At 39.6% G+C, this 15,795-nt stretch overlaps 1 protein-coding gene across 3 annotated transcripts in view; it reads left to right on the top strand.

Moving 5' to 3' along the window:
- Positions 1-430: 430 nt before the first annotated feature.
- SCFD1 (sec1 family domain containing 1) overlaps positions 431-15,795 on the top strand; it is a 52,512-nt gene continuing 37,147 nt past the window's right edge. Inside the window, exons 1-9 of one of the 3 annotated variants that reach the window (XM_051806265.1) lie at positions 431-547; positions 5,833-5,903; positions 6,746-6,834; positions 7,820-7,910; positions 8,726-8,848; positions 9,925-10,012; positions 12,823-12,912; positions 14,036-14,091; positions 15,067-15,152. In XM_051806265.1, the coding sequence (XP_051662225.1) occupies positions 517-547; positions 5,833-5,903; positions 6,746-6,834; positions 7,820-7,910; positions 8,726-8,848; positions 9,925-10,012; positions 12,823-12,912; positions 14,036-14,091; positions 15,067-15,152 (725 nt within the window). In that variant the 5' untranslated portion in view covers positions 431-516. Of the gene's footprint in view, positions 548-821; positions 1,116-5,832; positions 5,904-6,745; positions 6,835-7,819; positions 7,911-8,725; positions 8,849-9,924; positions 10,013-12,822; positions 12,913-14,035; positions 14,092-15,066; positions 15,153-15,795 lie in introns of those variants that run through there. The other 2 variants (XM_051806266.1, XM_051806267.1) reach the window with 2 other exon arrangements.

Here is a 15,795-nt window from a genome sequence, read left to right as displayed (position 1 = left end):
GGCGAATGGGGCTCTTCCCACTGTAGGATGCTGTAAGAGCATGGAGAATCCAAGGAAGGCTGCCTCTGGAGATGTGCTACCTGCGGCAGAGGCAAGCAAACTCGAAACTATCTTTTCTTGATGACTTTATTTATAGCTAGCTGGCTGGTTTTGAAACTTCAGTCCTTTCATGTACTGAAATCTGAGTGCAGCTTAGCTGCTTGCATCCGAGCTGTTCCAGTTCCCTCCATGAAGCTTCAGTGCGAGAGCAAACACTGCTCCTGCGGCTTTTTGCTGGGGGGTGGGGAAAGGTGGAAGATGCCGTAGTCAGCCGGGCTAAAGCACAGCCCCGCTGCCGGACCGTGAGCAGCGGTTCCCGCACGGCCGCTCCCCGCGCACCTGGCGGGGCCGGAGGCGCGGCCGGGCCGGGCCCGCCCCCCGCGCAGGGGCCGCCACGTGTCCCGGCGGCTGCGCAGGCGGCGGGCGGGGCGGGGCGGGGCGGGGCGGGGCGGGGCGGCCGGGACGGCGGGCGGGAAGATGGCGGCCGGTATCCGGGACAAGCAGACAGGTGAGCGCCGGCCGCCGTCCTCGCCGTGCGGCGCCTTCCCGGGGCTCGGGGCAGGGAGGGAGCCGGGTCAGCCGCACGCTGCCGCCGGGGGCGCCTGCCTGTCTCCCTGCGGGGCGGGCTGTGGGCGCCGCCTCGCCTCCGCCGGGGATTCGCACCCTCTCTCCTGGCTTGGGTCTCCCGGCAAGGGGGTGGCGGCCCCTCCACCGCCCTCTGCTTCGGCGGCAGCTGGGGCGCCGCTCCGCCGCCTCTACTCGGGGGCCTCGGGCTGCGGCTTTCGCCGAGGAGCCCCGGCCCCGCTGTGGCCCCCGGGCCCCGGCCGTAGGTGCCGCCGGGGTGTGGAAGGCGCCCCCGGGGAGGAACTTGAGCGGGCCCGGGACGGGAACGGTGTCTTCTCTCGCGACCATGGACGCGCACCCTCCGTCTTGGTTTCCTCCTACCCGTGAGAAGGATCAACGGGAAATAGCGTTAAATAAGGCTGCTGTTGTGATGCTCGTGTTAAGACAATACTACGTACTGACTGTCAAGAAATTGAGAACACGAGATTAACAACTAATGATGCAGGTTTTCTGTGAGTAAAGTGTTTGTTATTCAGTCCCTTCTTACAGATTGCTGAGTCCTTAATTGACTCTTTAATCTCTGTAGAGCCTTGAATATACTCCTAAAGCATAGAGGATGTCGACTCCATAGTCCTGTCTACTTCCCTTGCTTGCCAAAGTTGAAAGTAGTTTGAGCTGTAATCCTGTCACTTTCTCATTGACAACTGCGGTATCTTTGGTGGTATAGACGATTCTGGATGCATTTATTTAGCATGAAATGTTTAAAATCATCTGACTAAAATAGTCAGTCTCTGTGTGTGCCTCAAGTATTGACTAGTATGCTCCATCTTTTTGTACCAGGAGTCCTTTCTGCAATCTCATTCCTATGTCCATCTGCCATTGACAGTGCTACTTGATGTTCCTTTCCAATCTTTTGCTTTTCTTCTCTTTTCTACCTGTCTAATAAAGCCCATTTCTTTGTGCTCATGTTCTGTACAGCTTTATTCTTTTCTATTGTGCTTCACCATGTTCATGGAGTGGGTTGGGTTAAGGATCATCTAGTTCCAACCTCTTCCCTCTCTCGGCAGGGACACCTACTCAAAGCCCCATCCAACCTGGCCTAGAACACTTCCAAGGGATGGGGCATCCACATCTTCTCTGAATAACCAGTTCTAGTGCCTCACCATCCTCATAAGGAAGACTTTCTACCTTATATTTAATCTAAACCTACTCTCTTTCAGTTTAAGGCCATTCCCCCTTGTCCTATCACTACAAGCCCTTGTGAAAAGTCCCTCTCCAGCATTGTTCTAACCTGCCTTAGGTACTGGAAGGCTGCTGTAAGGTCTCCCCAAAGCCTTCTCCAGGCTGAACAAACCCAGCTCCCTCTGCCTGTGTTCTTAGAAAAGGTATTCCAGTGTCCAGATCATTTTGCTGGATCTTTTCTGGACTTAATTCAACAGGTCCACATCCAGAGCTGGATGCAGTGTTCCAGGTGGGGTCTCACCAGAGCAGAAGGGCAGAATCCCCTCTCTTGCCCTGCTGGCCACGCTGCTTGTGATGCAGCCCAGGATACAGTTGGCTTTCTGGGCTGCAAGTGCACATCGCCAGCTCATCCACCAACACCCCCAGGTCCTTCTGCTCAGGGTTGCTCTAAATCCATTCTCTGCCCAGCCTGTATTTGTGCTTGGGATTGCCCCAACCTAACTGCGGGACCTTGCACTTGACCTTGTTGAACTTCATGAGGTTTGCACAGTCCCACCTCTCAGGCCTGTCAAGGTCCCTCTAAATGGCATCCCTTCACTCCAGCTTATTGAGGAGGAATTTCTTCACGGAGTGGATTGTTAAACATTGGAATGACTGCCCAGGGAGATGGTGAAGTTACCATCCCTGCAGGTGTTCAAGAAACAACTGGACGTGGCAATTGTGCCATGGTTTAGTTGACAAGGTGGCGATCAGTCAGCAGTTGGACTTGATGGTCTCAGGGGTCTTTTCCAACCTAAATAATTCTGTGATTCTGTGACCTCATCACGCAGCTTGATGTCATTGGCAAACCTGCTGAGGGGACACTCAGTCCCCCTGTCCATTTGCTGACAACTGTTACTTGATTATTTCAGTCAGCCTTTACCACTGAACCTGTATTGTCTTCTCTTGTGTCTTTTGCAAGGAGATAGATTCAGGAACTAAAAGATACATGGAAAAAGGGAAAGATTTATTATCATTTAGTGTTTGTATTACCACGTATGTACACCATCTGTTGTGACCTTTATCCTGGTTCATAACCAGTCAAAGCATATCATTGTGCAAGCACAGTAAAAGTATGATCCTTGCCCCAGGGAACATTCAGCATAAAAGTAAATGAAATGGCAATATCAGTACAAAAAAAGAAACTCAGAGACTTGCTGAATGTTTATCTTGATTGTCACAGCACATAACTAGTCTGATTACCGTCTTCCTTCACAGAGAGCTTATGCTAAGTTTTACTTTAGATGATAAACTGCAAAGCAGCTGTTTCAGCTCCAGTAGTACCAAAATACATAACCGTAGAGCTTTAAAAAAATTGCTCATAATGGCTGAAGATGTCACCAGTGGCGAGGGACCAAAGAATCCAGGAGCATTCTGTAATCAACTTTCAGGACTGCTCCATTGGTGTTTAAAAAAGAAGAAAATAAAAAAGTATGAAGGAAGTGGAATGCTGGTTTCCAGGGAGACTCAGCACTCACTGCTGAGTTGGATTTTCCCACAGTCACGTTGCACTGCTAGTAATGTGATTTGAAAGGACAGTACCCAGGAGGAAGCAGGGACAGGCTGCGAAAGAGAAATTCGGAAACATTGCCTGGATGTGAATAGATAGTGTTAGGAAAGCCGAAGTTCAAGTGAAGTTGAACGGTGCAGCTAATGTCTAGAGAAATGAGAAGTGCTTCTGCTGCAACATTAGTAGCAAAAATGTGAATAAGAAGAAACGTTGGCTCATTGCTAAATAGACCTGGTCATTTAGTGGTGATAGGTACAGATAAGGCTGAGGAACACAATGCTGCCTTTGCCTCAGTCTTCAGCAACGATCTTCCAGCCTTTGTGTCACTTTGGAGTCAATCATGGAGTGAGTCCTATTGGAAAATACTTCTCATCACATGAAGGAAAAGGCGGGTGTGGATCTATGTATGGTAAATCATGTCTGACCAACCTAATTGCCTTCAGCAAGAAAATGACTGGACTTGTAGGCAGTGGGACAGTAGAGTGTGTCATTTACCTTGACGTCAGCAAGGCTTTTGATGTTGTGTTCTTGTATCCAGGTTAGGATGTTACAGACTGAATGGATGAGCAACTAGATACATAAAGCAAAAAGGCTGGATGATCAGGCTCAGAGGGTTGTGATTAATCAAACATAATGTACCTAGAGGCTAGTAACAACTGGAGCACCGCATGAGCATATTCTGTGACCTCTCCTGTTTCAAATCTCTTATTGGTCACCTGGAGGAAGTGTCAGAGCGTACTCTGATTAAGTGTGCAAGTGACAGCAAACTAGGGGAGCCTGTTCTACTTGAGGGCAGAGCTGCGACTCAGAGGCACCTATATGGGCAAGAGGAATAGACCAGCAGAGATCTTTTGGAATTTAACAATGACAAATGTAAATTCCTGCACCTAGAAAGGAAGAACCCCTTGCAACATACAGGCAACAGTGTTTTGTCAGACTAGAGAGCAGTCTGGGATTGCCAGACTGATTGGTGGAGAGCAGCTGCCTGCAGGGGGTCTCAGTGGATGGCGAGCTGAACGTGAGCCCACAGTGAGCCCCTGCATAGCAGCATCCTGGGCCATGTTCACAGGAGCACAGCCAGTAGATGGAGGGGAGTGATTATTTCCCCTGCCCAGCCCCAGGAAACAGTGTCTAGATGCTGCATCCAGTTTGTGGCTACAGTGCAGGAAAGCCATCCAACAGTTGGAGGGAGTCAGTGGGGACTACCAGGGTTATCAGGGGCTTGAGCAGTGAGACGAGGCTGTAGCAGTAGGGCTAGTTCTGCCTGAAGGAAAGGTGGCTTCAGGGGTGACCAAACAGCAGCTCCCCAATACCTATAGGCAGCACTGAGAAGGTGGAGCCAGGCTCCTTTGAACTGGTGTATGGCAATAGGGTGAGGGACAACTGGCATAAACTACATAACATAAATGAGATGTTCAAACTGGATATAAGGAAAAACTTTTTCCCCACAAGGACAGTCAGTGCCACAGGTTGCACAGTGTGGTTGTAGGATATCCGCCCCTCGAGACTTGACTGGATAAAGCCCTGAGCAGCCTGGCCTAGCCTCACAGATGACCCTGCTTGAGCAGTAGGTTGCACTGGAGGTTTCTCAAAGTCCTCTCCTGCCTGACCCGTCCTGTGATACTGTAAATCCCAGGGAACTGCACTGAGTATGCTCACAGGCTTCATTCAGCCAGAGTCAGAAGTTAACTGTTTCTACTGCTTTCTGTTTATGAGCAAAGTGATATACATTGCTCTGATTTTCCTCTTTGCAAAACCTTGTGATGATTTTGGTTATGAGTTTGAAGAGAATAGCCACTAATTTATAATGATGCAAATAGTCCTTTGCTGTTAGTCAAAGATGGGAGAGCAGCACACAGTGTGTTGTTTAATCAGGTAACTGAGGAAGAACTCATTACTTAATAGATTTATACATTAGCAGTAGGTGAAGGAATCTGCTTTGGTTTCTGTGTTGAATGGCAAGTTACATGAAAGTTCATTCCTGTTTCAAAGAGTTTTCCTGCTGCAAATTAAGGATGTTTTTGTACCCCTTAAAGCAGCAATTTCCTCTTATGACTTCTCAAAATGTTTTAAAATGTGTATTAGTTTTAGTCAGGCATAAAGGTATTTTTTGTTTGTGTGTATAGTGTTGTTCCAGTGGAGTAGGAAAAGCAGATCAGGGAATAAAGCAAACTAGTTCCTCATGTCTAGAATGCACCTTAAGGAAGGTACTGGACTTATTTTAACACAAACCATGTCATATAGCCTGTATAACTAAGAAGAGTTAATGTTTTGGAACTTGCTTATTTTCCTTTTCCAGTGTCTTCTGGACCCCATAAATTCTATCTGACATAAGCCACTTGTCAGTCAAAGCTGTATAAAAGTAATGAAAATTTGATTTGTTGCCTTTATATTTTATGATGGTTTTCCTCTCAAATGAAATGTTTAATGAAACACTGCTAATGTGTTTAATCACTGTTGTTGAAATGTAAAGAGAGTAATTTGGCTTTGTTTTCCAGTGGCTTTGAAACGTATGCTGAACTTCAATGTCCCTCCTGTTAAAAACAGCACAGGAGAACCAGTGTGGAAGGTAAGAACTATTTGAACAGGAATATGAGAATCTTTTAGTGTTCAGAAAAGTTCAGATTTGCGAATTTTTACTAACTCAAGTTCATCTTCCCTATGTTAACTTGTACAAAATATTTTTTCCTGTATTATAAATATACGGAATTGATTATCAGAACTGCTGAGAAAAATTCAGATGTTGTTTGCTTGATGACTGAAGGACTAAATGACTAACTGATTCTTTAGGCAATATTTTACTGAGTAACTGAGGAGGATATTTTTGAAATATACTTAGATCTCATTCGTACCATTGGCAGAAGCTTGCATGATACCTTATAGGTAAACTCAAAGTCAGAAAGAAGCCCATACAAAGGGAAGAACTATTGTTAGCCTTGAACAAGCTGAGCTACCTTTATTACCTTTAAAATGTAACTTGTAGTTCATGAGATGTTGCTACTACAAAGCATATATTCTGTCTCTTCATCTGTTGTCTTTTTTCACTAATTCCTCTCTGCATCTCCTACTGTTTTCCCCCAAATGCAGTCAGAAAAACTCTGCACATACAATAACAAATTTCTGACAGCAGACTTGTTTGTCAAGACAGTTTGCAGAAGATAGACGTGATGGTTCTTTTTCCCTCTTTTTTTGACTGAGTTTCTTTTTGTTTTTTTTTATATTTTATTTATTCATAAGCACAAATGGAAGTCCATGACAAATTAATGATTTATTTTAAATTGGTAGATGTTTAAGCACTTTTCACGTTAGGGTAGTAGTTTCCTAAACCTGAGTTGCTGCATCCACTGTATCCTATATTCTCCAGTATCCACTTTTTACAGCACTTTTTAAGATGATGTGTATCTATTTCAGGTTCTCATTTATGACAGATTTGGCCAAGATATAATCTCACCTTTGCTGTCAGTGAAAGAGCTGAGAGATATGGGGATCACTTTGCATCTGTAAGTGTTTTTTAAAAATTTTGATTTTTTGCTGAAGAGAACTTTTTTTAATATTGCTGCAAATCATGAACAAAATAGTGAAAAATAGCTACTAAAGTTTATATCCTGACTTGTTCCTAAAATCTGATGGCATTATTCAGAATCAGGGAGTGGAGAGAGAGTTCCAAACACTGTTCAGTAGAATTTCTTGCTAAGTACAGGAGGCCCCTGTTCAAAAATTACCCAAGAGGTATTCTTTTGGAATCTGTCTTTACAAATGCCTCTGTAATCATATATGTTAAAATTATATTGACACAAGCTGTTTCATGGGACTGTGTATGTTTTCTGCTTGTCTTTTTACACATAGAATTTAATTGTCTGCTGTCAAACATATGGAATCTTTAAGTATTATTTTAAGACATTTCCCATTTCTCTTTCCCCAGATTACATTTACTTAGCTCATTGTCATTCCTTAACTGTGGTAATAATCATGAAGAAACTTTGAAGATACATTTATTTTTTCAAAATTTGATAAACTTTTGCTAAGTGAAGACTAGAAATAGAAACACAGTTTAACATGTTAACACATTAGCAGATATGTGAGAAAAACATCTAAGAACCTTACCTTTAAGCAGGAAAGGCAAGTTTAATAGAATGAGATATGCAGGGGTTTTTTATCATGTCAACAGTTTGCATGTGAACTTTGTGGATGCAGTATTTTAGCTTCCTCTGAATGGATAATCTATTTTTGAAGATTTCTAAAGCCTTTTCTCAAGCTTTGAATAAACTTCGGAGACATCTATTAATATATTCAGCCAAAAATTATACAACTGTGATTTTTTGCTTTTCTTTTCGTGTCTCATTCTTGCTAAAAATATAGCTAAATATAGGACAACATTGTAGAAAATTACATTTATCTGTACAAATAAAAAATTTCTTTAACTTTTTTAATTTTACACATATCAGAGAAGCAGCACATTAAAGATGGATTTTTTGTTCCTGTCAGGCTTTTGCATTCAGATCGGGACGCTATTCCAGATGTTCCAGCTGTTTACTTTGTAATGCCAACAGAAGAAAATATTGACAGAATGTGCCAGGTAACTTGCATGCTTAATGTTTCAGATGAGTGGGCACAACAGTGCGTTAAGTAATTGTGCAGTCACTGGAGTGTGACTGTTCTATATATAATTCTTGTGTGTGTCTAAACACCTTTGCTGACATTTTCCACACGTAAGCACATATTTGTCATAAAAATATTACCCGAAATGTTTACGTGCAAAACTTCAATTTCCCAGAAAATAGAAGGGTAAATATGTCTTATGTGTTTCAGAGAGAGAGTGTAGGGAGTGAAAAGACAAGAGACAGTGGGTACAAACATTCCATTTAAACATAAGAAAAAGCTGTTTTAATGAGTGTAGACAAACACTGGAACAGATTGCCTGGAGAGTCTGTGGAGTCTCCATCCTTGGAGATGTTCTAAACCTGACTGGACACAATTCTGAGCCACCTGTACTGTTTGACGCTGCTTTGAGCAGGAGGCTTGGGTTAGACTAATCTCAGTTTTTTACGTTCTCTGGGAGGAGATGGAAGGTTGATATCTTTGCCAAAGTTAAAAAAAGAGCAAAGGGTAATTTTGGTCAGCAGTAAGGTGTGGAATAGTGATTACTGTCTTTTAGATTAAATTTCATTTCCTGTTTTTTTGCAGTTCTAAGTTAGGTTGTTTATATCTGGATATGTAATCAAAACACTGTGCAGAGCTGTATGAACAGACAGCCAAGCACTTCTGAAAATTCAGTTTGACTGTGGATAATTGTAACACCACATAGTAAAAGTATGGATTTTTTTTAATTAGTCAGAAATATATTAGTACTTTTTCAGGAAAAGGGTTGTGTTTTTCCTTTTATTTTTTTAGGATCTTCGAAACCAGCTTTATGAATCTTATTATTTAAACTTTATTTCTGCCATTTCAAGAAGTAAACTGGAAGATATTGCAAATGCTGCTATAGGTGCTAATGCAGTAACTCAAGTGGCTAAGGTAAGAAAGTCTCCCAGTCCCTAATGTTAACACCATTTCAGGTGTTATTGCATTCTTACTGTCAGGCATCCTGGGGAAAAAAGGGAATCTACAGTCATCTCATTAATGTAGCTTAGTACCATACTTCAGCTTAGTCAAAAGTCCAAGTGCTGCAAGACTTTTGTGCTAAATGATAAGAGGTTTCAGAGTATTCCTGATCTCATCAGCTAACAGAGTGCCTTCAGTGCATATATGTTGAGGTGAGGTTTTAACTCCTAAGTACACAAAAAGAACAGTATGAGTGCAGTTGTCATTTTAAATAATATTTCATACAAACACACTCTTATGAGTACACTCCCATACCTTTCTGAGTTAAAGGCAGGTGTTAGGTATTTACTCTTTTGTTGGATGCCTGTACCAAAACCTGTAAATTAAGTTATTATTTTCATATATAATTAAATATATTTGCTTTTTCTCACTCCAGTTAGTACTACTGGCATGAGACAAAGAATCTGTTGTGAAATGAAATGAACTCTACTTGTGTTGTTTAGGCCTTAGATCCTCAGCAGGAGTAAGTTGGTGTAGCAGTGTAAACTAACTTCCTTAAATCTGTTTTTCCGGTGTGATATCCCATGAGTAATTTATTCCATAGAGAGATTTAATTTTTTTCCTGAATGTATGGGTATGTTACAGAAAAGTTAGAATTCATCAGCTGTAATGTTGTATTTTTCAGATAGTGCCCTCTTCCCTTTCTCCTGCCCGAGAGCTTCGTGCTGCTTATGTTGTAGTCCTTCATGTTCACAAAAAATGGTCCTATAATATTGAAATGTCCTCCATACGTGTTTTTTAGTGATATTTGGCTACTAAAAATTTGTCCACAGAAACAATTGAACTGTTCTGGCACTTTTCAGTGCTCTAATATTTTGTATTAATCACTCAATCCTTACACAGGCTTTTTAATTAATAAATTATATCTTGCATTTCTTTCTTTGAATAGGCATTTCTGTGAAATGTTCAAGATTCAGTAGCAGTAAATCATAGATAGGTTTTTTATGCTTCACTCTGGACTATTCTGACCATTATTCCTTAATTTCTAGGTGTTTGATCAATATCTTAATTTTATTACTTTAGAAGATGACATGTTTGTATTGTGTAACCAAAACAAAGAACTTGTTTCATATCGTGGTAAGTAAAATTTATATAAAAATTTTACCAGAATGTCTGAATTTGAAATTTATTTTTGAAGTCGTAGCTAACAACCAGAAGTGATTTTATTTTGCTTTGATCTGGTAGAGATGAGAAGTCTTTGTATGCCTAACATTTAGCAGTGAGATTTTTCTCCTCTCTTGTGCAATTTCCAAAGTCAATACCTTTCTTTAAAACTAGATCTGTAATACTCAGTTGTGTCTCACACTGGGGATTGATTCCATTGGCAGAATGAAGGGCATTTTTGTTTGAAAAGGAGACTTTAATTTTTTTCACTAAAAACTACTGTTAAGAGTTTTAATAATAGTTGTGTGATGTGTTCATGTGTATGTAAAGACTGGTTCTCATAAGATTCCTTATGCTAACAAGGAATCTGAATTAAAATGACTGAAAATGTTTTGCACCCATCAGTTTCTGTGTGGCTTGTTTTCCTCTCTTGGGCCACTGAAATTTGCCACACTATGTATAAACCATCTGAAAGCTTGCAGTTTCCAAAAGCTGATCGAACAGAAATCTGATCTCCCATAGAGAGTGATGAGTTTTCCAACAGAGCACTGAGACAATCTGTCTCATTGTGTGAATTCTAGATCTGACACAGAGAGGCAGTGGGAGTGCAGGGGTGAGGAAGAAGTGGTCTTTTTTGCCTTTGGAGAAAAACCCTAGCAGGAAACTGCCGGTTTGTAATAGTTTCATGATCTACATAAGTCAAAGTAAATCTGAGGGTAATGGAACACAGCTACTGTTCTTGCAGCAGCACTGCCATGTGTGGCCATTAATGTAACTGAATGTGTGAACTAAGAATAAATATAACAAAACAGATTAATTTTCAGAAACCTGATTTCCTGTCTGTAAGACTGTGTTTACAGAGGGGTAATGTTTGGGACAAATAAGCGTGATAAAACTCTTCAGTTATGTGAAAGGCTTTCATAGACAGAAAAGACACAAAAGATTCTCTCTGTTTACAAGAAGTAATGAGCTTAAATTGCAACAAGAAAGTTTCTGATCTGATATTAGAAGCACTTTCTAACATTAACAGTAGTGAAATATTACCATAGATTACCTATAAATGTTACGGTATTTTCATGACTGGGAATCTTTCTGAATTAGTTTAGATACAGTAATTGCGTGGGTTTAACTCATCTTTGGGTAAGAGGACTAAGTAGATAACCCTTAGACTCTCTCTGGTTCTGTTTTTCTATGACTGTGTAGAAGGAGAGTATATGGGTAATATTAGTATAAAGTCAATGTTTGAGGCATCCTGTTTTGTGCTATGCAAATTCTTCTTTACCATTCTTTACCATTTTGTTGAATTTTGTAAAATGACAACAAAATGTAGGAGACCTAAACTTACCTCTCTAAATAAATGCATTCCCCCTAAGCTTACTACAGCAGAGAGAGAGGAACATATAGAAAACATGACAGAACATTTTACTGAAAGGTTATTAATGGAGTTTCTCAAAGGTTGACTTAACAAGCAGTAATACTGAATATCTGCATTGATTGCTATGGTACAAGAAACAAATGTGCTCATGAAATGCATGTTATACAAAATTAGAAGGCACTGACAGTATGCAGATTACTGGACCATCATAAATGAGTACTTTTTAAAACTGGAAAAGGCAAGAGAGTAAAAATAAGGTTATTTCCCCTCTGTAAACTGGGAGACCACTGGTTGGAGGTAAGTACAGAATGATAGCCCTAGTTAATTTCAAAGCTTTGTCATTACAGAAAAATACAGATACTGGGAACAGTCTGCCTTTTTTGGTGCTGATATTTCAGAAGCTTGAAACTTCTATTGCTGCTGTCATCCTAACAGCCAAAGGCAAAACTTTGGCTTGCTAAGTATAGTTGCTGATAGAAATTGCCAATATAATCCATCTCCCCTTAGAGGAGAAAAGATGAGGGGAAAAAAAGCGCCTTTAAAGTTAGAGAATGGTTATGATTGACCATGCATAAATTTAGGATGGAAAGCTTATTAATATTTAGAGCTTTAAAATTCATTTTTGAAGAAAGAGGAAAAGACAGGCAATTATGTGAGAAATTTTAAAGGTAAAATAAAGCAAACAAGGGTGGAATTTATGGCATGAATCCTGAGATAGTGCTTGACTTGAGATCTGTGATAAGATTTGGTTTGATGTTTCCTGTTGGCTATTATATTCTTGTCAGTGTTAGTTATTTAAGAGAAATGTTGCTACGTGTCTCCTCTTCTGACCTAAATGTATGAGGGAAATCTCTCTTATCTGTCATATGAAATGTTTTATAACTTGATAATAATCCCTAATCTAGAGACTGACAGTAAATTTGTTGCAAAAAAAAAAAAGAATCTCCATTACAAGAGGTGGAATTTAGAATTTTTAAATATAGATAACTGCATACTATAATTCTTTTTAAATTGCACAGGTAATTTTTTGAGGATTTTTTTCCTGAAAAATGTTTTCCAAGTGGATGGCCATTTCTCTTCCATAACATGTGGTTTCCTAGGAAGTATTTAGTAATGTAGTACTGACACAATCCAAAAGTTAAAGTATGCAGTCAGAGAGAGTTGGAAACAATTATGTAGTGTTTGACCTCAGACAGTAAGCAATAATTTTCTCCCAATTTTTTTCCAAAAAAAAAGGGAGCAGAAACTAGTATATGTGCTAAGAGGGGCATTTCATGATTTAATCTCTTCTGCAACAAAAACTGTTGACTATTAACAGCTCTCAGGTAAGAAAAGGATTGTTTTCTCTGTATGAAAGTGGCATAACCTTGCTTAACCCTATTCTTAACTCTTTCCCTTGCTATTTTAGCCATTAACCGACCAGATATAACAGACACAGAAATGGAAACGATAATGGACACTATTGTTGATAGTCTCTTCTGTTTTTTTGTTACACTTGGTAAGTTTCCAAATTCTAGCATATTTTCCATATTCAATGAGACAACTAGAAGTTTAGTGATTTAATATAGAAAATTAAAGGCAGAATTAAATCTGTGACCAAAATCTCAATAATTCACAGGGTGGGATAATGATCTTGCTCAAATCATTGCTTTATATCACTGCAAAGTCCAGTAAAGGCTGTCCCTTCATGGAAGTTGAGTCTTAGTCTTCAGTATCAATGGGAGAAGAATATTAAAATGCAAAGATTTGGGATTACTGTTTTTACAAGATCCTAGTTTGCAATAAAGGTAGTAGTGCTTTGAGTTTGGACTTGTAGCACTCAAAAGAAACCAAACTCAAAGAAATAGAAGAAAAAAACTCACACAAACCCTGCAAAAATCTAACTGAAATACTCAAGGAATAGGAAGGTACATTAATTTTACTTATTTTATTGTGAGTTTTCTTGATACTTAGCTCATACATTTTTCATAGTGATGATGTTTAATCTAAGTTCTAACTGAATTTGGTCAGTCTGAGATAGCTTTCCTACAAGGGGAGCTGGGGATTGCTGTGGGGCAGTGTGTTCAGTAGAGATTCTCTTGGACCTGTTCAGTTCTTTCAAGTGTTAGTGTGATACAAATTGAATGTCTTTTACTCAGTCACTTAAACTCTATGGTTTTGGAATTTTCATATTTGTATAGGTAAGTGAGAAACAGTAGCTAAATATTTTGAAACCTGAAAACCAATGGAAAATGTGCTTTTGAAAATAGCATTACCCTGCAGTGATGGATATATTGTGGTGGTGGTGATATAATACTTCCTATTGTTTTCAGGGGACTTCTGACCTTTTGAAAATAACTTTTAATGCTTCTTTGTGAGATAGTTTGTCCCCTCCACAATACAATAGCTATCTTTCTAGTGCGCACTATATTTCTCGTTGTCTTGTATGAGGTATTCACTTACTTTTGTAAAACTTTAGTATTTCTATATAGTATTTGTTTCATAGATAAAGACTGCAAGAGAAAAATTTGAAGCAAGTTTGTATTCATCTCAGAATGTTAGTGAAATTTGTTTATGAAAAGTATACTGATTTATAATCTGAAAATTATAATGCACGTAGAAGTCAATATATCTTTTATTAGGCGCTATTCCTATAATCAGATGCTCAAGAGGAACTGCAGCTGAAATGGTGGCAGTGGTAAGAACTGTTTTTCTAAACACCTATCATTGATTTAAAACTTTCCTAATGCCATGTTTAGTTTTCTCAGTACTAGACAGAGATCTAGTGTTATTGTATCCTTTTCCTTATGAAGGAAATAAAACTGGAAAGGAGATACGTCCATTTTCCTTTCTGCTTTCAATTCCATGGAACTCTTCTGTAGAAATTGGGAGCTATGGAATGAGATGATTGGAAACTTAAATATAAATAATCAATCCTAATCTAGAGTTTATCAAGATTTTCTGACATTATGATTAAGATACATCTACACAGTTTAAAAAGTGGCTGTCTGGCCTTGTGTTTTTCTGTGTGTCTTAGCAAGAAATTTTTGTCTATCTTACTGGGAAATCCCATAAGTACAAGACATTTTTAGTAAATCAAACTAAGCTGACATTGAACTTGATCATCAAATAGGGATGAAATGACCAAACTAAATCACAATGAACAGTATCTACAGCACTGTCTTCATTAGGGGTCGCTGTGCTTCATTTCTTCCGTCTTCTTCACATCTTCTTTGTCAGTGAAGCCATGATACTGATTAAACCTAAGCATTCAGTGTGCATGCATTCATATTGAGGATAATCTCTTTTTTTATGATACACTTGTGTGGCAGTATCTGACAGCCCAATTTGCTGGTTCTGCCTCTTGGTGCCTCCTGCTGGTATCTTCTGTTTGCCTGTTTAGGGAAAGGTAATTGTGCTGATTGTCTGGGAAGAGATTAGTGGACATAAAGGAAATATCTTCAGTGTGGTCCTGGATATAAATATAAATGCTGGAGGGAGAAAATAGAATTAAGATTGATTTCTTTCCCATGTGCAGTGGACCTGGTCTTCCTGCAGCTAAGACTTTTATAAACTACAAAAAGGGCACAATAAATCTTTTAGTGTTGATCAGATAAAGAGGTTAGGAAACGACTGTTTTGTTAAAAGTGGTTTTGTTTTTTCCTCTCCTCAGAAATTGGATAAGAAGCTCAGAGAGAATCTAAGAGATGCCAGAAACAGTCTTTTTACAGGCGACACACTTGGAGCTGGGCAGTTCAGGTATTGTGTTAGTAATAACTATGTATCTTTATTTTTCATATTTCAGTTGTCTGAAATATCTCATTAGGATAAGTCACCACTGTACTGAAAATTGTATTTATTAGAATTTGTTTCAATATTAAAACAATTTATATACTCTTAAAGGAGTTTTTCAGTCTTCAGTTTTCAGTTTTAGCATAACCCATTTTAAAACTTTTATAGCTAATAAGTGTACAGTCCTAGGGCAGTAAGTCGAAAATAATCTAATGAACCCGTTAATTTTGTTCCCTCTCTAAACCAAGCTTATGCAAATACACTGTTTGCAGGACTATGATACGCACTCGAATGTCTGAACATTTCTGTTAGCAACCTTTAGTCCATTAAAAGCAAGAAAGACCCATTTTCTTATTTGTGCACACTGTTACCAGTTGTAGTTATGTCAAAAGCAAGTGTTTCTCAGCTGATCCCTATATACACCAGAGGAGAACTGCTTCAGGACGACCACTTGGATAATTAGATGGTTAAGGTCTGTTAAGTCATGACCATTTGAATCCTTTGTGGATGCTTGCCTGCATCTGATAATGTGTTCTCAGTAGCATGCCTCTGTACTGTTGTCCCCAGATAGTTGAATATTCCACAGGCTGCCTTAGGAAAGTGTATTATG

Source organism: Manacus candei, unplaced genomic scaffold (genome assembly GCF_025592945.1).
Source record: "Manacus candei isolate 608988 ecotype Guabito, Panama unplaced genomic scaffold, ASM2559294v1 h1tg000067l, whole genome shotgun sequence".
NCBI classification, from domain to species: domain Eukaryota; kingdom Metazoa; phylum Chordata; class Aves; order Passeriformes; family Pipridae; genus Manacus; species Manacus candei.
The sequence above is the reverse complement of the archived record's forward strand: the minus strand, read 5'-3'. Positions and strand labels throughout refer to the sequence as shown.